This window comes from Cottoperca gobio, chromosome 15, assembly GCF_900634415.1.
Source record: "Cottoperca gobio chromosome 15, fCotGob3.1, whole genome shotgun sequence".
Classification (NCBI taxonomy): domain Eukaryota; kingdom Metazoa; phylum Chordata; class Actinopteri; order Perciformes; family Bovichtidae; genus Cottoperca; species Cottoperca gobio.
Genome location: NC_041369.1, coordinates 5,829,137 through 5,854,454, shown reverse-complemented (window position 1 = coordinate 5,854,454; position 25,318 = coordinate 5,829,137). Strand labels below are relative to the sequence as shown.

Here is a 25,318-nt window from a genome sequence, read left to right as displayed (position 1 = left end):
CATTCACGATAAACCTAATCTTCTCATGGCCCCTCAGAATGATCTAGGGATCCCTTTATGCAAATGTAAACATCTGCTACTGTATCTACTCTCTAAATAAAGGAGTTAGCAGGAGCAGTAAAAGCCACAACGCCAACAGACAGAACAAACAGCTCCACCTACAGGAACTCATCCATATAAAACTCAAAGATATCACTGCAACAGGTTCTATGGGAAATGTAGCAAACAAACATCACAGCAAGAGCATTAGAAGCATAAAATATATATATACTTAAGTCTAGGGCTACAACTAATAATAATTTTCACTATCAATTAATCTGCTGATTATTTTCTAGATTAATCAATTATTGTTTGGTCTATAAAATGTCCGAAAATAGTGGAAAAAGTTCATCCCAGTTCCTCAAAATCCAAAGTCCTTGACATTTCGTGAGGCCAAAACCCAAAGATATTCAGTTTAATATGATATAACCAGGCAAAAAAAGCAGGAAATCTGTATTTCCGAGAGGCTTAAAAACAGCTTTTTCTGACTTTTTTGAATGTAAAAATACTTTAACGATTTAACGGCAATTATTTTTTATTATCAATCAATTTATCGACTAATCGTTGCAGCTCTACTTAAATCGTAATGTCTGCGCATGGCTTGGGCTCATCAGACCTAACTGCATGTGGATTTATTATTAGTGCAGGTATGTGCATGTAATGTGTATCGTTCTGTATACAAGTGTGTGTGAATGGCTTGTGTGTATTCACCCAGTGCAGTTCACCAATGCAGACTTTAGCAGCCAATAGGGGCAATGAGGGGTCCTCTGGTCTCATCCTGGCACACTCTTTAAATACAGACACGGCACCAACCCCCTGGAAGGAACACACACACACACACACGCACACGCACACGCACACACACACACACACACACACACAAATTGTGATTCATGCGCACGCAGCAGCCAGTTATCATGCAGCCACAGATGACATGGATCTCTTTTAAGCGAGTGTATCAAACACACATCAACTGTCCTTACACAGCCCTAATAGACCCATTTAGACACACAGTCACTTAATACATGTAGGTCAATCATTAATGGACCACGTGCACGCGCACATGCGCTCGCACACGTGCACACACACATGCACACATACACACACCCGGCTGGCCCTAAATAGATGCGGATCTGACGACACTGAGGCAGCCCCTTCTCCTTCTAGGGAGCAGCCTATTTCTAGAGCTCTCCATTGATCTGCAGTGTCACTTTATACTGCAAGCCAGATCAATTTTTCTGTCACACACATGGGCGTGCACACACTGACGGAGAAGGGGAGAGGGAGAGAGAGAGAGAGAGAGAGAGAGAGAGAGAGAGAGAGAGAGAGAGAGAGAGAGAGAGAGAGAGAGAAGGAATTACCATTCTGACAACATTTATCTTTATTTAGCAGCAAATGGATTCAATAGTATTTCCCAATCATTTCACACAAGTTGCTTTTTGCAATTGCAGAAGGGAGTTGCCATGAAGGACAATGCATTCTGTACTAGATGGTTTCAACTAGGTGGTTGAATGCCCTTACTTTGAAATTAATTTACTTGGCAATATTTGGACTTTCCACATCAAATAAAACACTCCAAACAGACTGCACATTTATCTGTGAATACTATTTGTTGCCCCACGTCTTGACATGAGGGTGAGGAAGGAGCGCAGCAGTGTGCAGGACAGAGGTATGGCTGAAGATGTATGTCACATTAGGGTGTGGCGTGGTGTGTGTGAGGGGCTGCTGCTGGTATATAAGGAGATATGAGCTCACCTTCCCGGCCGCCATGAGTGACAGGCCCAGCTGGTGCCAGAGGTGGAACTCGTTGAAGGAAAACTTCATGGCTCGCTCCAGACACTGCAAGGAGACACGCAAATGTGTTTTAGTGATATACTTTATACATATGCGTAGGTACATAGTCTGGCCTGGTAAACAAAAAAAGATGTGAAATGCATGAAAAATGTGATCTCAAACTGTCAGGGAAGCCAGGGTTAGGAACATCACATGTATTCCCTCATTTCCCCTCATTTACAAAGTCACTAAACTGAATGGCCACTCTTCTTGACTACATTTTTCTAGCTTGAAATGACTGTCAGTCACCACTCACCACCCACTCGGCGCTGCTTCAGTACATAATGATGTGATTGATGTGTGTGTGGACGAGCAGAGGATGGCGTGGAGCGCCGCTCAGTCAGAAAGTGAGCTAAACAAGGAAAAGGTCGGCCTATTACTCTGATTAAATAATGTATAAATAATTAGAAACGCTGATGGCTATTAAACATGCTGTCAAATATGTCCTGCTGTATAGAGCTCCACAGTGTATTACTGAAAGTACTTTGGGTATTTCTTAAACAATACAATGAATGAACTAAACTGGGTATTACAAGAATACTTGTAAAGTCTGCTATTATGAAACTGCAACTGTCACTGCTGCTGCTACATACGTAATGGTGCTGACCTTAATCCTTAAAGGCAGCCCCCCCACATGATCCCCATGTAACCCCTGGTTCGGGAGTTAATATGCAGAGTTGGAACTAGGGTTCAGACAAATTGGGATGCAGGAAATTGCCGGAAGGTGTTGGGAATGTCAGATGATGGCGCTGGATGAATATTAAGGGCATCTCAAAAGTTATTACAATTCCCGTTGTTAGAATCTCAAGGGGACAACACTTTGGTATCAGAAGCATTCTAGTGTCCATTTGTAGTCCCAGTAGTATTGACCAATCACGTTCGAGCAAGATTTGGTTGAATGCAGGATAACAGTCTGTGTAGAGAGCACAAGAGTCGGAACACATTGGCCAAATGCAATCTCGTAACCCATCAGCTACCGTCTGATGCCGATTTAGCTTTTTACTAGTTTGGAATGAGCTTTTAAAACTCGTTACTTGTGAAACAATCTGGTCGTGGTTGTCGTCTCTCAACTCCATTCTCGCGTCTGAAGTTGCTAAGAGGACTGTAACAATGAGCAGCATGGAAAAGGACGTCTGGATATCCGCTGGCTACACAGGAACCCCAGAATATAGCTCTTTGCCTCTAGAGGCGTATCCACGTCAGGCTGATAGTTGATGGATTATGGGATCGCTTTTTGGAAACATGAATGTGTGTACCTAATTTTATGGCAATTCATCCAATATTTGTCGAGATATTTAACTCGAAAGCAAAATTCCAACCTCAAGGTGGCGCTCGATGAAAAGTTAAAGGATCACCAGAGTCATTAGACCTTATATCTTAACCACATGGCAATCCAACCGATGGACCAAAGTGTCTGACTGACACGGTCTCTACTTTGACCAGCTACTTACACATTAATGCACCCGTAATATTAATCCAATGATTTAACATGTATGATAAAACATGACTCTGAAAGTAGTAACAGAAGGTCATTTCATTGAATACATTTTGAATGCAGGACTTTTACTCGTAATGGGATATGTTTACACTGCGGTGTTACTGCTTTCACTTAATCTCAGGATTTGATTATTTCCGTTACCTAAATTTATTGTGCAGAAATGTCAACTTTTGAAATGTATTTTCCTTTACAAGCCTCCAGCCTTTTTCATGAATTATATTCTTATAAGGATGTAACATGTATGCATCTACATAATCCAACCTTATAGTAGTACTAATACATACCTGTGTATCCTCCAACTGAAATGTGATATTAGAATCAGATCTCACTGCAGACACCTCGAGGATTGATTAATGTTTCAGTAAGTCTGTAATCAATCAATGTGAATCTTATTCATCACATCAGAGATGGATGGCACTGACTGGCTGACATCTAATTCTTAATAAATGGCTCATACTGGCCTCATATATCAGCAAACTGGTCTAAGTGGAACTACCTCAGTGTGTGTGAGTGTGTGTGTGTGTGGTACTCCTTATATCATGACTGATGCTATCTATGAATCAGTCAGACAGGTGTACAAACCTAATTTTAGACGACCTCTCCACCGCCTCCCCAACTTCCTACATCTGGGTAGAGGTCATATTAGTGGGCTAACGGAGTTTGTAAAAAAAAAAGGAATTGGGAGTTAGATACTGAAAAGAAAAAATGAGGAAGAAGTGAAAAAAGACACATAATCCTCTTGCTCAAAGTGATAAGGACATTCATTAAAAAGTTTGTCAAAGGCAAAGCTCTCGCTAACACATCTCATCTCTCCCGCTTTTGCTCTCTTCCCCTCATACCTGCAGCATGGAGTGTGTGTGTGTGTGTGTGTGTGTGTGTGTGTGTGTGTGTGTGTGTGTGTGTGTGTGTGTGTGTGTGTGTGTGTGTGTGTGTCACCCATGGTGAGGTGTCACCTACACCTCAGAAAGCATGCCATACTGCCCCCTCCTGGCCATGCCGATGGTGAGCAGGTCATAGACAGAGGTGGCATCCTGCAGGCTGTTCTGACGAGCTTCGGCCTGGTCTGGCAGACGACTGATCACCGCCTCGCCGCTGGCCTGCATGGACAGAGATGGTGAGTGAGGAAGAGGAGGAGGAAAAATACAAGGGAGTGTCTATTTCTTGTATTTTTTTTAAAGCAAAAAGGCTGAGTGTAAGGGAAATACTGGAGAAGGCAGTGTGTGTGTGTGTGTGTGTGTGTGTGTGTGTGTGTGTGTGTGTGTGTGTGTGTGTGTGTGTGTGTGTGTGTGTGTGTCTCACCATGGACTCTGTGATGAGCAGCAGCAACACAGCCTCCTCGACCACGTCCTGAGGACAGAAGGAACTGCCAGGACACAGGAAACAGGAAATAATACCAAAAACAGGAAGTCTATCCCTCACACACACACACACACACACACACACACACACACACACACACACACACAACACACGCACACGCACACACACACACACACACACACACACTCACAAAAACACGCACACGCACACACACACACACACACACACACACACACACACACACACACACACACACACACACACACACACACACACACACACAGTTTATCCAGGGGTAGATTGCCAGATTGCTGGGAGTGTCCAGTTTCTGTCTCACTTGTGGAGCTGTAACACGACACGGACCACCCTGGTTGTATCACTACACAGCACTAGCTCAGATGTCACACACACACACACACACACACACACACACACACACACACACACACACACACACACACACACACACACACACACACACACACTGGCTCCTTCATTTCTTCCCTCTCTACCTCTCCCATTCCTCTCATTCATCACTTTCTTCCTCCCTCTCTGGCCGGCTCCCTGTCCTATCAAAGGACACATTCACCAGACACCGTCGTGGCCTTTTCAAAAGAGCTAACTGATGACAAAAGCCATGAACAATACTCAAGTACAACTATTCCTCAGGGTGAAGTCTCCTGTTCCTCCTCTCCTCCTAATCTCAGACATGGATTTAGATCTTCACTTATGATAGTGTGGGCTGGATTAGTCATGTGATGGTGACTAAGTATGGCTCGCAGGGCCTGAGCAACGAGTGCAGGATCCCTGCAAAGAGGGAGATGCACGAGGCAACAAAACGTTGATATACAACTGAGAATACTGACGCTAATAAGCAGTTTGTTATGTCAGGACTGTGCCATGCATTTGCATCCCTGGTGAATATTATGTCATGTTACAGTATGTCACTTTATGATATATGTTAAGCTGTCAAGTTAAGCTGTTATGTTATGTTTTGTCATAACTTTACATGTCTTGTTATGTTATGTCATCTTATTCTATGCTCTCTTGTGCTGTCATGTCATATTGTCTTGTCATCTGATTAAGATTTATTTACATTGTTTTATTTACCTTTTTAATTGTATTTAAATTGTAAAATGTTTTCCTATTTTATTGTTATTTTATGAACAACTTATTTGATTGTATTTGAGTTGTATACTTTTAATCAATTGTATTGTTATTTTATTAATATACTTTTTATTTCATGCTATTTTACTACTATTTCTGGTTATTATAGCTTTTATTTCTATTTTATTACATTTGTATCATTTTATTGTGTTGCTTGCATTGGTCTCAAATTGTCAAATTATTGAACTGCTTTTGTCTTTTCTGTTTTCACTTGTTCTGTCTTGGCTTGTCCGTCATCTGTGAAACACTTTGAACTGCACAAACCTGTATGAAAGGTGCCATACAAATAAAGTTTGATTTATTTATCAGTGTTATGCAACGCTTTTATATATTGTTATGTGACGGTCATGTTATCTTCTTATGTATTTATTTCATGCTGTTATGTGATGGTATGTTATGCTTTCTGTGCTATGTCATATTATGTTTTCTAGTTTCAACATGTGAAGAAATGCAGCGACTGTTGTGCTGCTCGGCCCCACACAGGTGATTAAAGGGTAATTAAGGTCATTTGTTTTAGCTTTCAGATTTCAGTTTTCCCAGTTCAGCTGAACACATCACTAAACGCTGAGGACAGAATTTAAGAAAACCTCTCAAACAATATTAGGTGCATGTTTTATTATTGTTATTCTAGTTTTTTTTAATAAGTCTAAAAGTTTAATTTCTTATTTAAACTTTATTTATGGTGGTTTTGCCACATGCTCTTTTACTTGCTTGTTTAATACGATGCACAAGCTTGAACCTGCTTATGTTTTGTTACAGTGTTGTCCTTTTGTCAAAGCAGTACTTTAGGCACATACTGTATGTTATCAGGTCTGTACTTGTCCAACCTAAATGTCTTTTTTCATATTTGTCTTTCTCAATGACTTTGTAATACGTTTGTTATAATAATCTAAATATGAACATTATGAATATGAATATGAATATGAATTAATTAGGTGGATAGATAATCATGTGTTTGTCGGACCATGATAGAAAAGTCTCATTCATTGCCCTATGCATATTCACAGGTATTATAGGTGTGTAGTATTTGCTGCTTCTTCATACGGGTACAGTTCTAGAGCACGCTGCTAAGAGGAGGAGAGGTGTGTGTGCTGGGATTGCTCATCTTGAATGACCTCTGTGTAAACTGGTAGCTATGAGCACTCTGTGGGAAAGTCTGTTACCTTTCCATGTAAAAAGGCATACTTTTACTTTGTAGAGACATGACTCAGATTCCTGCCTCCCTGATGATGACACCGAGTGCTGCAGTTGTTGGGAGGACGGTATCTTGCACAAAACTGATGCAACATTGACTGAAAGTCTTATTTTTGACAAAGTTAAATGGACTCCTAGAGGTCACTGCTACTGAGTGACATAATAAATCCCATGAGGGATGAAGGTAAAGTTATTGCTCTTAGTACACTGACAGTTGGGTTGCACGGACAAGATAATTAATTAACACAAAGATGAAACACAAGAGCAAAATAAAACACGCAGTGACATAGAAAACAAACACACCATTCAGTGCTGTAACGCTGCGGTGGTTTAACAGTGGGGTAGATGGCGTCTTTGGAGGCGGCGGCTCCCTCTCTGTGGAGCCAGGCAGAGGGTGGGGGGCCCAGCGGGGGCCAGTAGCTGTCCTCACTCACGGAGCTCAGCAGCACCTCTGCTAGCTTCCTCGCTGCCGACTAGAAGGAAACCACAATGTATTAATGGAATACATTCAGATGAGAGAAGTTACAGTAATGTAGACTAATGTGGAAATTGACCCTCAGATATTTTGCTAATACTTGCTATGACACCCATGTCTATAATGCATTATAAACATATGTATAATGCATTATAAACATATGTATAATGCATTATAAACATATGTATAATGCATTATAAACATATGTATAATGCATTATAATCTGCTTATAGCGCTGTAATTATAGTTATAAGCACTCGTAATCTTTCATAATACTTTTAGAACAATAATTATAACAGATTATAGTATTTTATAATGACTTAAAGGTCAAGTCTCATAATACTTCATAATTGCTGGTCACTCACTGATATTGTTTTTGTAAGGATCATAGTGAATTATAATTCTCATAGTTGTAATACATTATAAAATGTTAAAATGCATCATAATGTGATTATAAGTTACTCTAAGGGGTCATTGTTCGCTTTATGAAGAATGAAAAAACACACAAAACGTGTGTGTGCGTGCGTGTGTGTGTGTGTGTGTGTGTGTGTGTGTGTGTGTGTGTGTGTGTGCGTGCATGCGTGTGTGTGTGTCACACCTCACCTTTCTGAAGCTCTGAGACCCTCGTGACTCCACCACCCTGAGCACCCTACGCAGTTGGTGAGCACCCTGCGCTAGATGACTAACAAACACACACACACACACACACACACACACACACACACACACACACACACACACACACACACACACACACACACACACAGTAGGCGTATATCCATTTGATATATAGTTTGTGAAGGTGCTGCATTGAACACATAAATACCAGAAGAAGCAGCCAACAGATGTGTTACATTGTGGCTCGAGATATATTCATTTTCTAGATTTAGTTTTTCTTGTGTAAAACAGTAATGTTTTTAATAATATGTAATTTAGCTTTGGCAATAATTTAACTTGAACATTTGTGACAATAAAACACATTTGAATTGGAATTTGAAGTTCTATGATCGGGTTAATGCACCCAGTTGTTGGTGTTTCTACTGCTTCTAATGATTTGTCCACCTTATTTACCAGTGATGGGAGAAAACACCTCTCTATAACAGTTTTAAGAACCAGGGAACATTATATCCTCCATGAAGGGGTGAGTTACTGTTGTATCACACTGCATTAGTTTTAGCTGGGTGTCCCCACTGAACTGGGAACTGAGTGCAGCAGTCTGACTGCTTTACTGAGTCCAAGAGCAGCACTGACACCTGCTGGTCACACATTACAATGCATCTCTGCTGCACTGAGATCAAGTGGTCGGCTGCTTAAAAGCTTTTGCTTGATTTCTTCTCCTCCTCACTTTCTAAAACAGAACAAAAAGTCCAAGGTTCCCTTCATTACGGTCAAGGCCGACTAAGCAAAGACTGAAGCCATTAAACATAATGCATAACCAGTGATGTAATGTAAACACAGGGAGATACATTAGGACTTCAGTTGGTAATTATATAAGGCCAAAAAACAACTTAACAATAAATATCAATTTGAAGAGATGCATTATTATTCTTTTATTTTTGTCTTGAACGTTACACAGATTAAAAAAGCCGTTATATTTGCTAGACCTTTCACTTCATCACTAAGTGAGCGTCATTGGTATTGAAGCTCATAGGTGACATTGTTTAACTCTTTAAGATCAAGTCAAAATTATTTGGGAAACAAACTTTTCACAGAACAGACATTTGGTTTAAGAAGGCAGTCACTGTGTCTGTGTTGTGCGCAGGATTCCAACATAGTGGAATGTGGCTTGTTGTGCTCAAAGCATCAAAAAATAAACATTTGAAACTTAACAGCAACGTCTCTTGACCTGGTTACTCCCCAGACTTTGTTGTGAACAGCAACTCATACCAAAACCTTCCAGATGAATGAAAAGTGCTACAGGTAAGGTCTTTTTGACTTTGGGCTGAACTGTTTCTTTAATACAAGAATAAGGCTGAAAGCATGAGACGCTTGGCGTAGGGTTGGTGGACTCACCCTCTCTGCAGCAGACACAGGTACGCACTCTGTAAGGAAGCCTGGACGAAGTAGCCCAGGTCGATGTCCACAGGTGGAGGAAGCAGACTGGCTTTGGCTGTCTTGGTGTGGGGCGTTGTTACTGACTGAAAATACACGCACAACAAAGTATTTATTGATTCTATGTAAACATTTAGTTAGACTTTAATGCTTTTATATCGTTTCACTAAGGCTCCAGAATACTGCACAGTATTCTGGAGTACCATCAGTATGTCATGGTCTCCCAATGTAATACAAATAACTGTAGTGGAAAAAAGGTATTCAGATATATTACTATATTTTACTACTTTAGTACTTGACAACAAAAACTGCAGTCAAGAGAGAAAGCTGTCATTATGCAGAATGGTCCCTATCCTATCATTACTACTGATTACAAGTTGTTGACGTGCAGCTAATCATAACTACTCTGTATTCCTTTGTGCAGTTTAATCCATAACAATGCATCATATTTTATACATATCATACGTATGTAAAATCTTAATCTGAAAAGTAACCAACAACTATAGCTGCCAAATATATATAGTAATAGTAAAGTTAAAGTATGACGTCGCAAGTCACAGGTACTTTAAATGCGCTTAGTTAATTGACAGATACAGAACCAATAAATATTACAAAATACTAAATATTTGTGTTGAAAAATGTTAAAGAACTCAAATAAAAATATAGTGAAATAAACAGTGCTGGCAACCGGTAAGTAGCAATGATAAAAACTAAATGAACAAAGGAGAAATTGCAAAGCTACAAGCAGAGAGAGAATTGATAGGGAAATGAGAGGAAGTTTGATCTATTTTGCAAGTCAAACATTAAGTTGTTGAGGATAAAGTAAAAATGCAACAGAATATTTGGACTTTATTATCAACAATAATAACTTTTCTCTAAATGCAAAAAAAGATTACAAAAATCTTTGACATTTCAACTTTATTCTCAAAATGTCACCTTTATTATAGAAGTGTAAAACAAAACTAATCCCTCTCATGTTTCCCTCCTTATGCCTTGCCCTAAAACACTTTAGTGACATTACATAAACACATACTCGTGAAAACATGCACACATATCAAGCATTCTCTACGTGTATGACAATCTACCTTATCGAGCTCCTGCAGGTAGGACAGGGAAGCGTCGCAGGCCCTGAGGTAGCAGGACAGACTCTCCTCCTCCCTCTCTGACAGACGGACACGAGACACTGCAGACACTGTCTGGTGGTCCAGAGACAGGCCTGGAACACAAGGAGACCATCACCCCATACCAACAGACTGCTGGGAATTATGGTTTACTTATTCTACGTATGCAGGGAACACTGCAGGTAATGGAGTGAATGCACAAGACACAGAAAATGATATGTACAATATATTTTGTAATACAAAAACTATAATTGTCAGTTCATAATTAGTTATAAGCTTAAAGTAGCATGTGCATGAAAATGTCTGTGTTGATGATGGAAAAGTAAAATGATTAATCAGGTGTCTTATAATAAAGATATATGAGAGAAAGGAAGGTCACATTTGTAATTCAAATGAGTAAAACACATCATTGATTATTTTATCAGGAGGTTCATAAACAACATCATCTACACGTGATCCTCTTCTTAATGATTGAGAAGATAGAGAGATACGGACGTCAGACTTGAATGACAATGTTATTTTTAAATAGAAATTGGACTGGACATACTTTTGTCTCAAATGTGATGTTTTAAAAGATGCTGCCATTTTAATGTTGGAAGAAGCAAAGTAGTTTGTTGTTTTGCATAGTTTTTGGAGCTGTGACTTTCTTTTAACCTCATTTTAGAAATATTAAGTTGATATTTCCTCTTTGTGCATGCACTATGATATACTGCTAAGTCATCCACCTTGTTTATCAGTACTAATAGAAAAGCCAGGTGGAGGATAAAATATATATTGGCAACCAGGAAGTGCATTGCTAATCTCCAGTTATCCAGTTAACCAGTGTTCAGCAAGTCCTTCACAGTGGTGGATTGGGCTTTCAGAATATTTGACGATATTTGAAGATGTATTATATCCTCAACATTTCATACCATTTGGTACTTGACATGAAATGTTGTTTCTAAAGGATTTTGATTTCAAAATCACAGTTAATTTTTCAATACCAACAGAACTTTGCTCTACATTTCTTTCATGTACTTTGCCGTGCAGATGTACTGCATGTCCTACTGATGCAGGAAGAAGTGAGAGCAGGACCCTCCTGGTCCAGATGCCGGGTCTGATGTCCGTTAGTGGACTTATTGATACAAATAAATGGAGCGAGCAGGAACATTTCTAGACCGCAGGAAGCCTGTGACAGACAGCAGCCTCAGGCCAGACGCCAGGTCTAATCAAATAAGTAGACAGCTGCCGACAGACAAGACATCATCATCCAAATATTCACATCTGACTTCATTCCCACAACAATACGCAATATGTACACAAGAAACCATGAGAAGGAGCTAGGCAACCCCCACAGGATTTGATCTGTTTTCTCTTGTAGCATGTGAGAGCAAAACATGATCCGCAAATATTATTCAGTGGGTTTTGAAAACAATCAAAGGAAATCAAAATCTTGCAGTTATTGTAATAAAATGCTTGAAGTCATGTCCCATTATAGGAAACAGGAAGTGTAATAACAGGAAGATCATTATGAGCGTAACAACATTATCCAGAGCTCAAAGGACTACAGACAGTGTAATGTTGTGTGGATGTGACCTTTGACCTTTAATAACGCCACTATTCAACGTGTCAGAATAGAGACAAACTTAAGATTGCATGTGACTGGAAAAAAGTACATTTTCAAAGTGACCCAGAAATAATCTGCTATAATGAAACTACATGTTTGGACTTCAGACAGCTTGTGAGCATGTGTGACTGTGAGTAACAGTAAATACTTCCCCGACATATGACTCACAATTATCAGGGTTTAAAAACAGCATCTGTTTAGAAATCTGCCAGTTGTACTTAATCTGTTCCCTGAAGGGCTTCAGTACATTCATTATATATAGATATTATATTATTGCTGAGGTGTTATTGTAGTTAAAGCACTTTTGTATTCAGCAGAGGCAGCTCCAGAGGAAGCACAGCAATGTTCCCATTTCTCCTTGAACCTCATCAGTGTCCTCCACAGGCTGAGGTTAAGACTGTTTGCAGGGGTTACTGACATGACTATCTGTTCAATCAAGCTGATGTTTTCCAGCCGTGTTGCATTCATTTCCACAGATTGGATTTCTACAAATGCCGCCCCCCCCCCCTCCCTTCCACTTCCAAACTGCTTACAAGGTCATCTAAATTCAGGGCTGTGATTTGGAGTGGGATCACCAAGGAAGTGTATGCAGGGAGGTGTCCAGTCATCTTGTTCAGCTCGTCTGAACTCCAGCGTATCTTTACATTCATCATTTCTCGTCAGATTGCAATGTACGGTATATTCTTCAGGCCTAACTAACGTGTCGAGAGCACTATCTTCTTCATACAACATGTGTCATTCCTGCTTTGCCCCTCTCCTTCTCTTTCTCTTTAGCTGCTAAATGCTCCACAGTACACACCGCTAACTGGTTCTGTCTGCTGATTGGTTCTGAGCAGTTAGTGTACAGTGCATTTATCAAAGTTATTTGGTGAATGAATGACCATCAGCTCGTGTTTTTTGACCCGTCTGACTTTTTTGTGACCATTTTTGCAGATCTTTGCAACTATTGAGGAGTACAATGTTTTGACTACCCATCGTAATGATGAGAAATACGACCCAAGCTGCGAAATGTCACGTCAATTCTCCAGAGGTGACAGGTACCTTTAATGACGAAAGCTTCGGCCAGCAGGCGGAGATGGTAGGTCGGCTGCTCATCCCACGTCAGCTCCTCTAGTCCCACCCTGGCACACATTCCCTGGGCAGTCCCGGTAGCGGCCCTGCACATAGTGCACTTTGGCCATCAGCAGCAGAGCCTCGTTCAAGTACCTGGGCTGGAGGACAAGAGGAAGTAAATGGTTACTGAATGGAAGATATGTGTATAAAAAGAACTTTCTGTACTCTGTGCCATAATGGTGTCAGTAATTCATTTATTTGGTAAAGCTGGGGGAGGCCGTTTATTTCAGGCAGTGTTGGGCAAAACATTTTTAATATTCTTTTAGCATATTGTAATTCAAGTGGCACCACACGGTATGTTGATTTCACTCCATCTCTGTACACAGCGCCTCACACAGTAACCTGCACGAGTCATTCATTTCATACATCATCCCAATCACGTTTGTGATCCCGATGCCTGAAAACAGAGCCATGAGGAGGTGTAGGGGTCTTGTTTTCTGTCAGACAACTTGAATTACAATACGCTGAGAAGTTATTATGGAACTTTTGCCCAATTAAACCAAAAATGTGTTGCCTACTCTAGAAAATAATATATATTATAATAAAGTAAATAAGCTTGAAGCTATGGAAACCCATTTTCACCAGTAAAAGTAGGATGAAAAACTGATACTAACAAAATAATGGTTTAATATCTCAGTATTTAAAATCAGCACCCTATGTACTGAACCAGGAATTGATTCTGAATTGAATCGTGACCCGTGTCAGTTAGAATTTAAAATATTTTGAGATACTATGTCATTATTTTGAGTAAGTTTCTCATTATTTTGCAATACTAAGTCATTATTGTGAGATAATAACTCACTATAATGACTAACAGGATCTGTTTTTTTCATCACATTGGCAGAAATGGACTTCCATACAAGGTTTAAAGAGGCAGAGAGGAATCTACAACTAGGAGGAACTGAAGGAACACAGATTGTACAGACTGTGAGACGGCCTCGGCTGAGGACAGAATTGAGGTGGCCTTTGGCCCGGCACAGTCTGGGCTGGGCCTTGTCCATCAGAGGTGTGGAGCTCCGTAATAGGTCCATGTTTTCCTGCAAGCTCTCCTCCAGGAGCGCCTCAGCCATCAGCAGCATCCCATAAGTCATCTAGGGAGTGGGATTAAAAAAGTCACAAAAGAAACCTCACAAACTGAGTTTGTTGGAGTAGGTCTGAACTCAGGGTCACAGATCATTTGTTTCTGTAGCCAAAGAAAACCTCACTCAGTCCATTAAAAACAGCATTTCCCACCAGCTCAGGGGGAGCAGTTCAAATATGTCAGAGCCCATGAGACTATTTAGAAGCTACAGTTTCCATTTCCACCATACTTTTACTCACATTGTAATCAGAAGATAAGTACTCCACGTTCACCTACGCTGGAGATATTACAGTTTACTTAAACAGTAAACTAACTGTGTTCTGGCTGGGCCTTCAGAGTCCAGTAGTGAAGCTCAGTTTGTGTGTACACACACTCGATTAAAGCCTTCCTGTTTAGCTTTCCATTCTGCATGCGTGCGCTCTGACACCAACTCTGTGCGCACTGTTTATGTCCTGATATACTTGACATTTTTGACTTGAGTTTTATCAGTACAGTCAAGGTTGAAGCTATCAGTTAGGAGAAGGTGAGGGATAAACAGCAGGACATGTCTCAGCCCATAACTTCAGAAAGAGCTATTTAATGATTTCAGATGAGCCTAGACTTTGGAAAGAGTCGTGTTGCAATAAGTAACCCAAGAAGTAAAAGTGCTGTTGCACAGTTTGAGATAAAATATTCTTGTTTCAATGCAAGAAGATAAGATTGATAAGATTTATTCTTTTATCTGTGATTACTGTTTCCTATGGGTCGTTTTGTGATGCATTAATGTTGTAGCACCAAACCGCATACAGACACAGTTAGCAACTAGCAGTAACACTGTGGAGCGTTTAGCAGCTAAAGAGACAGATATTTCCCTCAGTAGGTGATGAAGACACAGAAAAGGAGAGTGAAGATGGTGGTCGGAAACACAAGCTAAAAACAAATGCTCATGTCACTGTTGTGTGTAAATTAGCAAGTGTTTGCTAACATGCTAACGCTAGCTGTATCAGCTGGAAAGATCCCCCAAGTGGTCAAAAAGAAATTAGCACAAGTTTTAATGTACTTAAATCAGAACACAACCAGCTACAGTGACCACATTGAGTTCATTATTCAAAAACAAATTTTGTAAATAGTATTTCCTAATATATAAATGTAAAGGTACCCTGTAGAGTTGTAGTTGTAGTCTGTACTGATAATGCGTGAAGAAAGATAAGTGCGAGGAAGAAGACTGCTTGTTAACAAACATGGAAGTAAACACTGGAGCTTTAAAACTCACAAAAACACAGCTTTGCAAATGTGTCATGTGGAACGAAATACATGAAACATGTTTATTAGAGCTAAAAATGCCAATTTGCCACCTTTTATGTGGATGTCCAATATGTTGATAGCAAATATAGTCTATTAAAGCAATAAATACCTCAGTGTGTGCTGTATTAACCAAGAAATCTTCCTGCATCCAGCAACCGACATTTGACGTGACAGTGACGTAGTTGTAGTGGAGGAAGAACTACAGACTTTAAACTAGGATTCCAAGATGCCGCTCAAACTATCTATGTTTCCAACAGCATAAATAACATCCCACAATATTAGTGCAGAGGATGTCATGGAAAAAGATATAGCCTACTTTATAGGGTTTTGGCTGACTGGCAATGTTTCCCTTTAAGAACACACACAATGCAAGAAACACTGAATTCAAACTTGCAGTTTCTGGTTTACAAGAAAACTCCACAGGGTACCTTTAAATGCTTAGAGTCTACAAATACTGGAATCAGTCTATAATATAGCCACCAAGTGTTTTAACTGAAGAAAGTAATTTCCCACAGATCACTAAAAAAAACAAATTCCCAGAACAAATATAGAGGACTGGCACATTTGACCTCAGTAACCTAACTGGTAGAAACGGCTGTGAATGGATGTATTTACCACGACTACATTTAAATCTCCTTGTGATATTGTTGACTAGTGGTGCACAACATCAGCTTCCAAAAGCAAACTTCCTCTTTGAGTTTGACTGACATCAAATAAGACTATCACAGATAATCACAACATCTCTTCACTTTAAATTATTCAAAGTGAAACACGTCAAACAACTAAAGACCTGGCTGCTTTTTACTGTTTTACAGAGGGGTGGATTTTACAATTACTTATTAAACTGCCATGAAGTTCCTCTATCTCTAATCTAAAACTGCCTCTGCTGGTGCACCATGCCTTCCATGCACACTCATTATCAGATGCTAATGTAAACCATGCACGCACACAGTAAAACCACTATGATTTTAACACTTCAGTGCATGTGCAGGCAGGGAGAAACTGCTGCTTAGCCAGCTATGGGCCCAATAAGTCAAGTCACATGAACCCATATTTACTCTGCTGAGATGAGAGGTGGAGGCAGGTGCATTAGCGCCTTAGCAAAGTAATGCTTTATGAGGCACACAATGATAAGTGTGTTTGCATTTCTTTGAGCACATGTACAATGTGGAATCATTTCAAGGGTAAAGGCAGGCAGTGAATTGTCCACTGGAAAATCTTGTTTTGCATAAGATACAGCAGGTGGTACCAGGTCAATCCTGCATGAGGGGTGTTAATGGGGGTCATACAATACCTTTGATCATACACACACTCTATCATTGTGTATACTGTAAACTTCCAGGGAGTGACGTTTTATTGTTGCTCTCAGCCAGTAACCCCTGTATGACCCCTAAGCAACTATTTTTTGTGGAATACTTTTTCTGAGTAAGCATTTAAGTACAGTGACCCACTCTCAGTGATGGAATGTACATTTCCTTAAGTACTGTATAAGTACAAATGTTTAAGTACTTTTAATTTTTATTTTATGATGATTTATACTTCTACTTCACTGCATTTCAGAGGGGAAGTTTGCCCTTTTTAGTCCACTACATTTATTTTACAGTTATAGTTACTTTTTACACAAGAAAACATAGGATTAATTACATGTATATGATATGATGCAGCACTTTACTACAATATATACAAAGTATCTCAAATTGGCTTCACGTTGAGGACCTACAACATTAAAATGCACTTACATGTATTAATTAGTGATACAAACGGAATAATATAACACCTTTAAAGAAGCCATTCTGTATAATAAGTACTTTTACCGTTTTACAATAAGTACATTTTGCTGATAAAACTAAATAACATTTTGAATGCAGCACTTTGCAATGTAGTATTTTTCAACGATGGTATTTTGTAAGTATAGGATCTCAGTACTTCCTCCACTACTGCCCACTGTCGTGTTGACAGTCCAAAGTCCAACTTGTGTACAGTGCGACCCATGCACTGCACAACACACACACACACACACACACACACACACACACACACACACACACACACACACACATCCTAGACAAACACTTAAGATTATGACTGAGTCTTAAAATCATACCTTTGTAAAAATTATGATTTTCAGTTGGACAAATCTGCAGGTTGAGGCGCAGTTTATTGTTTAATAGTGTAAATCAACTAATTTCAAATCATCTTTATCAAGGTTTTTCTTACAACTAAGACTCACTCTGGAAACAACTTTCTGAAACTCCCCTAAAAAACAAGTGGAATTTTAACAATTTTGTGAATTTATTATTGGAGAATTTTTCTCGATAGTTAATTTTTGCAGTGTGAACATCAGCGAGTTAGTTTAAAAACAGCCAGGAAGCGTCACCTCAGCTATTCCGGGTGTAGTGGACAAAACTCACCTTCCTCGTGGAACCGCGCAACCTTCATCTGGTCGACGATCATCGGGATCTTGTCCCACTGACACTCGGCCCTGTGGCGCTCCAGCTCCGCTTCTAGGCGGGCTTGGGTGAAGGAAACCCGGGATGCCATCACCGCTCTCTCCCGGTGGTGAATGTACTCCCCGGACACGATGGGAGTAACTGCAGACTACCAAGAGAAATAAACGTGTAATCTTTGAGTGCGGAGGGGTGTGGTGTGAGTTACTACGTTTCTACCAAAAGGTCATCAGACAGAGAGCGCAAAATTAAATATTGAAATAAATGCTTGTTTGTTTTTATTTTCAATGTGGGTTTCATTGTAAAGATGTTATTGTTATTATAGGAACTCATTCATCATCAGTTGTATTTTTAAATATTCAGCAAGCATGGGTCTTCATTTAAAAAGAAATTATCTTCAATATTCAGAAAGCAAACTTTTAACAATTTTTTCTTAACTGTCATCTTGCAGCACTCAAAATATCTTCATCTGCATTAGTGTCTCATGTCGCTAAAGGGTCATTTCTTGAAATGAGTGTGGCATTTTGATTATTTGTCAAAGCAATTTATGCAACAATTATGCATCAATTAATCGAGAAAATAATCTGCAGATTAATCGATAATGAAAGTAATCGTTAGTTGCAGCCCTAATTTTGAGAAACTGTAGTATTTGGAAGAAAAAGAAAGGGTGTCCTCCTCTAAACAGCCATGTCCTTAATCTTCTCCGTTAACACTTTAACTGGATCAGGTAGGGCTTATGAAGCAGTAATGCAAAGAAAGCCGTTCTGCATAACACAAAAGAGACAGGGTGCATGCATACAATGTGCTGTTTAGTTTTTTTTATTTTAATAGCGTTCATTTCATAAATGAGTTCATTGGAAAAATCCATTTGTAATTGCTTGGCCTGCTCTGGGTTCAGCAGCATTGGCAGGCTGACGCTGGCTAACCTCCTGGCTCAGTTACAAAATAATACATCTGTCAGCTATTGCACTGGGACATGTAATTGCACTGTATTAATTAAGGCTGTACCAACCAGACACAGAAAACTATGTTTTTCTTCAGTTCACACTAACCAGCGCTCTTAAATGGGGGGAAACTGTGAACAAGTTGAGGGATAGCGGAAAGATTTACATGAATCAACCAGCAGTTGAACAACAGTTAACATTTGTCTTATTATCCACAGCACAGGGTGTAAATACAAGGGGAGACAGGGGTCACTGAGTAGCCTACTGACGGGTTTTACTGATCCGCTACTTTTTGACATTAAAAAAACCTCAAGCCTCCTGAACAGAGATTTAGCAGCGTCATTTTCTCTCTGGAAACTTGACATTTGCTTGACACAAATCGATGCTTCTTCTCCTTCCTCCCAGTAAACTCCAGCACACAACGTGCACTGAGTGCGCGCTGTAGATTTGACAGCTGAGCGGCTGCTTCACGCCCCCTGCTGACGTAATGAAAGAGTCACCGCATCTGTCAAGATAATTCACAACATTGTAAAGTACTTTGTCCCCTGGAAAGTCCCATGTGTAAAGTGCTCACAAATTACAACGCGACAATGCCAATATTTTTGTCAAATCATTTAAACTTTAACCTGTGTCAGCGATAGATATTTTATTCAAGCGACTTCACAATTCACCACGCGTACCGCCACCCTATGAAACAGGAAGCATGCATTTGGTATCTACTTAAAGGTATTTCTAAGTGGTATAGCTGTATCAGTGTCTTACTATAACCTTAAACATAATGTTAGATTATTTAAGTACTATAATACCATTTTAATTATGTCGTAGGAATCTTAAAATGACAATGTAATTTGTCTCGCGCGTCTAACGAGGCTTCCGTGAATACAGACGTTGGTACCATGACTCCTCTCGCTTCGGTTGAATACTCTTTGACCGTTTTAACCAATCATAATGAGCTGTCGTGTCCAAGTACAGCTACGGCAAGCCACTCGGTCCTTAAAGGCTATGACTGATCATTGTTGCCAGCCAACGACTAAAACAACATAACTGTCCACGGAGTCAAGTGAATATACTAATTATTGTCAGGTACGTATAAAATTAAATTTTTATTAATTATATAATTGAACGTCTTGTACTGCTTGTGCATTAAACAGGTTATGGCATTTTAACGCAGTCCTGAAACGACACTCCGTGCTAGCAAATGTTATGCCTTTTTGCTAACGTTAATGTTTCCGTTAACTTTTTCTAAGATAACGTTAGTTATGATACCTCGTGGTGCATACAGTATGTACCTTCTTGTGATGTTTTCACAGCAATTAAATATCGCTATTTAGCTCCTTGTTTTACTAAGGTAATTGTTTTAACCTCTTAACATCACGTCAGCATATGGCTGAATGTCTCTAACGTTACACTGATTTAAGATCATGACTTTACTGAATAGTGTCTCCTCTGTTTACACTGTGGCGTAGTTGCCATTCTTCTAAAATTGTGTTTAAAACAGATGTAGGGGGAAACAGCAAGAGGAACACCTTTTTATGGTTAATAATCTAAAGTGTGCTTTTTATACTTCATACTGTGAGCCTTTCCTTGGACCAACTGCACAGCTCTTTTATTTTAATTCACAGATATTGTACATATTTCTATAGGGTCTTTTTCATATTTTTATTGTAATTTTCTTCTATTCTATATTTATGTTTCTTGATGTTTGTACTTGCTCTCTTTTTCTCTTGTGTTGTGCTCTAAATACACCAAATCAAATTCCTTGTATGTAAAAAAATAAAAAACCTACTTGGCAATAAACCAGATTTTGATTCTGATATAAATGGAGGTTACTTATTTGGGATATAATGAAAAGGTCAGGTAAACTGAATTACAGAATGTTGAAACGTATAAACAAATGTGTACATTTTGTGTATATAAACAAGATATGTAAAATGTGATATCCACCATAAATTTATAAAACAGCACAAGAGTCTTAAATCAACTTGCTCTCTGTGTGTGTGTCTGTGTGCCTGTGTGCCCAGCAGAATGAGGAATGACCAGAGTGGTGTGCAGTGGGGGGGTCTGCTCCTCCTTCTATCCTGCTGTCTGCTGTGTGTTCACTCTGAGCAGCAGCAGGAGCAGCAGAAGCAGCCTTTGCCGGTCGTCGAGAGTGGAGCTCACCTAACTGGTCACGGTCGCCTGGACAGAAACATGATCCAGGACAAAGGGTGAGTACTATCTCCACATTCAAACATGTTCTCTGCTAGTACTGTAGAAGCAACATTCAGGACTTATTTGCACAGAATGGTGAACTTTGAACACAGTGGGCTCCAGATTCTGTGTAATCTGTGGTTTCTAACTTTCCTCTTATTGCTTCCCAGCCACATCATGGAGCACTTAGAGGGAGTGATAGACAAACCGGAGACAGACATGACACCCCAGGAGCTTCAGCTGCACTATTTTAAGATGCACGATTACGATGGCAACAACCTGCTGGATGGGCTGGAGCTAGCCACGGCCATCACACATGTACACAGAGAGGTAGGTGTGTTTTTACTGAACAGAAATCTGAACATTGTTTAAAGCCAGATTCAAAATTCTTGTTTCCTTTTTGTTGACATTTTATAGTCAAAGGTTTTTACAGAGGGGATTTTGTATCTTGTTGTATCACTCCATAAATCAGAAGATGCTGTCAACAACCATAAACAAAATAATACAACTTTTGCTACGGAATAAGATGTTCTATAAATGAGACTAGGAATGATATATGATATATATGATATATGAACCCTCTGTAAAACCCTTCAGAATATAGAGAGGAATGAAACTGGAAAGTTTGGTGTATGTAAGTGCAGCTGAAGTGGAGATTTGTATGAGAAAAAGCTAATTTTCATATATTTTACCACAGGCGAATAGGATAAATGTTATATTTATATATTTTATAGTTTTTATTTGAAAGTAAACACTATCATATTTTTCTGTCTCGTATGAATAGTTGTTCTGCACTTGTCAGAGAGAACTCCACTTACTGTCTCTTGACCGTTACCCCCCAAGTTCACATGTTCACATGCGCATGAATCACATTGTCTAAAAAAGCCACCTATTATTTTCCTAAATAATTTTCTTTCTCCCCAAATTAGAGAGAAAACAACAGAGAGAGTAAATATCTAAAAGAGATAGGGGTGAACATAAAGCGGAACGAAACAGATTAAGTTTACCTGCTGATATACATAGTGTATCTAATGAATAATGACATAATGTTAAACATGTTTTGTTTCTCAGGAGAAAGGAGAGCACAGCCAGCCAATGAAAGAGGATGACCTCATCATTCTCATTGATGATGTTCTGAGGGACGATGACAAAAACAATGATGGTTATATAGATTATGCAGAGTTTGCAAAATCACTGGAGTGAGATATCTGACATTCTTCATGTCCACAACAACGACGGCAAGGAACCTGCAGAGAAGAGAAGGACAACGGAGAGGCCGTCCCCAACGTTATGTTTGCTTTCTCTCTCACAGAAAGGGTCAGGGTTATTGGGCATTTTTGAAGTTTTGGAAATTTTTGTACTTTCTAAGCTAGTGATATTTTTTTTTTTTATGCGATGTCCAAGCTGGATGACATTAATTTAATGAGCAACAAAAAAGTGAGGGAAAACTAACTGGCCTTTTTGTTAGTCTGACTCTGGTGTGTGCTTACACTCACAATGACATTCTGCACCTTCTGTGTTTATAGGTTCCTTGAAATCATGCCTTTTTTTTTTTTTTTTAAAGGGTCAGTTTACCCAATATCCCTAAGAATCAGTTTTCTACTTAACCCCTCATGGTATCTAATATATACTTTCAACAAATGAGAGTCCAAACTAATTCCAAGGTGATGTGTTCAAATGTCTTGTTTTGTCAGTCAGTTCAGTTTAAATTTATATATAAAACAGAAAAAGCTGAACATCTCCATATTTCAGAGGCTAAAATCAGCATTTTCTTCAATTATTTGCATGAAAATGTATTTTAGAGATGAATCTATGATCAAAATAGTTAAAGTAATAGTACAACCCAAACTATCTGCATTGCTACTATAGAGGAAAGTGAGAATGTATGTTGTCATTTTGGGTGAATTGGCCCTTTTTATACGTACAGGAGCACCACTATAGTACAGGAGCTCTATAGTGCACCACTATAGCTTTAGTGGTGCTACACACTTATTAACACGAGCGAACACACCGTCGCTGCGTGACGCTCCACATGGTGGACTAAATGATTCCTTCTGTGAATCCATCCTATTTGCTGACTGTGATGAGGCAAACTGGTCGTTCTCATGACTTTTGAAAGTGGCCTTGACTTGTGTGTGTGTGTGTGTGTGTGTGTGTGTGTGTGTGTGTGTGTGTGTGTGTGTGTGTGTGTGTGTGTGTGTGTGTGTGTGTGTGTGTGTGTGTGTGTGTGTGTGTGTGTGTGTGTGTGTGTGTGTGTGTGTGTGTGTGTGTGTGTGTGTGTTGTGATGAGGTAAGTTTATTTGTGAGGTTGCTGGCAGAACACCACATATTGAATGTTGCCAGTAGAACCTCCGTGCAGCATATAGTGGCACGTTAGCGCCACACGTTTTCTTTTCCAAAGTTGTATTTGCTGTTTTCATTACGGAAGCCCTGAGAGGCAAGTGAACAAAGAAAATCTGTTTTCTAAGTCTGATCCAAATATGTTTTTTTTATTTTTATTAAAGGATGGGGGAAAAAAGTCAGGTGAATTTTTGTCTTGTCAGGATCAACTCTTTATTGTTGCAACGCTCATTTCAGATGCAACATTTGGGATTTACCTTTGTGTTTAGAGTGCATCGAGAAATAAATGTCACCTGGAAGGAAAGGACTGCTTTTAGTTTCATTAAGAACATTCGGTTGTGGTGCACTCTTGTGGCCGAAATGAGTATTACAGCAACAAACACCAAATAATTTTTTGTAGAAAATGGATCACCAGAATATTTGTTTTTCTTACTTGCCTCTCAGGTCGTCTGTAGATTACCACAATTATATGAGCCAATCACCATCTTCACTGTAATCTGCGAGCCAGCTGATACTTGACATAAATCTAACGTCATAGAATGAATGTAAAGCAGCAGCGCCGTACTGCTGATTCCTTATCACTGGATAAGCTCCACTTAAAGCACACTGGTTGATGCTGCTGCCACTGCAGCCGTTTATAAAGCATTTGTTATAAACTCAAGATATGTTGCTTCAAATCATTAACTGCCTTTCAAACAGATACGGATCAAATATGTCAGGTCTGTGTGTGTGTGTGTGTGTGTGTGTGTGTGTCGACGTTTGTAAAAATCTATTTTTGTTTGATGGATAAATGAAATCTATATTTTTGCCATCCAGTATTGATTTTTCAATCAGTTCAGGTTGTTGATTATATATATATACATTTTAAAAAGCATAACAAATACAATTATGTCGTCTTTGAAATGTGAGATATTAAAAACTAATCTACAGACTTTGACTTGTGATGTTTGTTTTTGTTCAATGGATTGCGGTGTGTACATGTTACATTCATGAAATCACGTTTGAAAGGCATAAGAGCAAACATATTTTATATCCTTATTTGTTGGATGTACTAAAAAGCTTTTTTGACACTAAAGTTGTCAAAGTTGTACAGTGCTATGAATTGCTCAAGAAAGTGTGTTGATGAACATTAAACATGTAGCATGGTGCACAAAACGTGCAGCAGAGAGGGGGAAAAAGAAAAGTAAATTTAGCTTTACATTTTAGTGTAGAATATGAATATGCATAATTAACTAATAAGTACTGACATGTAAGACCGACCCTCGGTGCACTCACTATTAACATTAGCAGTGGAAAACGATATTAAATAATATTTTAATATGTGTATTAGATGTAGTTTTTGAGCTTGTAAAATGATGTTCAGCAATAATTTAAACACCCGTGAAAAACTGAACATTACAGCACTGATTTACAGCTTACAGATTTCCAGGATTTGTGCTTGTGACCTAAATGTGTGTCTGCATGTTTAGTCACAGAGTGGTAACTGAAGGCTGAGTCTCACAAAGTGTTTTGCTTTAAATGCACTCAGACAAAATAAATGTGTGCTTTTTTGAATATCTGTTTAGTCTCGTCACTGATATTATCAGTGCACATTACAGGTCAGGTCATTTAGCA

General features: G+C 39.2%; 2 protein-coding genes across 3 annotated transcripts in view; one reads left to right on the top strand and one right to left on the bottom strand.

Annotated features, from left to right (window-relative positions):
• ttc7a (tetratricopeptide repeat domain 7A) overlaps positions 1 to 18,327 on the bottom strand; it is a 50,431-nt gene extending 32,104 nt beyond the window's left edge. The window contains 12 exon segments of the mRNA XM_029449860.1: positions 751 to 855; positions 1,795 to 1,878; positions 4,330 to 4,467; positions 4,670 to 4,733; positions 7,355 to 7,524; positions 8,130 to 8,208; positions 9,540 to 9,664; positions 10,664 to 10,794; positions 13,347 to 13,446; positions 13,448 to 13,516; positions 14,345 to 14,509; positions 18,195 to 18,327. Coding sequence (XP_029305720.1) covers positions 751 to 855; positions 1,795 to 1,878; positions 4,330 to 4,467; positions 4,670 to 4,733; positions 7,355 to 7,524; positions 8,130 to 8,208; positions 9,540 to 9,664; positions 10,664 to 10,794; positions 13,347 to 13,446; positions 13,448 to 13,516; positions 14,345 to 14,509 — 1,230 coding nt within the window. The 5' untranslated portion in view covers positions 18,195 to 18,327.
• A 1,796-nt stretch (positions 18,328 to 20,123) lies between these two features.
• Positions 20,124 to 24,641, top strand: mcfd2 (multiple coagulation factor deficiency 2, ER cargo receptor complex subunit). Of its 2 annotated transcripts, none has more exons than XM_029450583.1 (4): positions 20,124 to 20,257; positions 21,199 to 21,381; positions 21,535 to 21,694; positions 22,436 to 24,641. In XM_029450583.1, exons 2-4 carry the CDS (start codon positions 21,200 to 21,202, stop codon positions 22,565 to 22,567), a joined length of 474 nt encoding a protein of 157 aa, XP_029306443.1. In that variant the 5' UTR covers positions 20,124 to 20,257; position 21,199; the 3' UTR covers positions 22,568 to 24,641. The 2 variants fall into 2 exon arrangements, with proteins under 2 accessions (XP_029306443.1, XP_029306444.1); XM_029450584.1 differs by having other exon boundaries at positions 20,167 to 20,257; positions 21,196 to 21,381.
• The last annotated feature ends 677 nt before the right edge of the window (positions 24,642 to 25,318 follow it).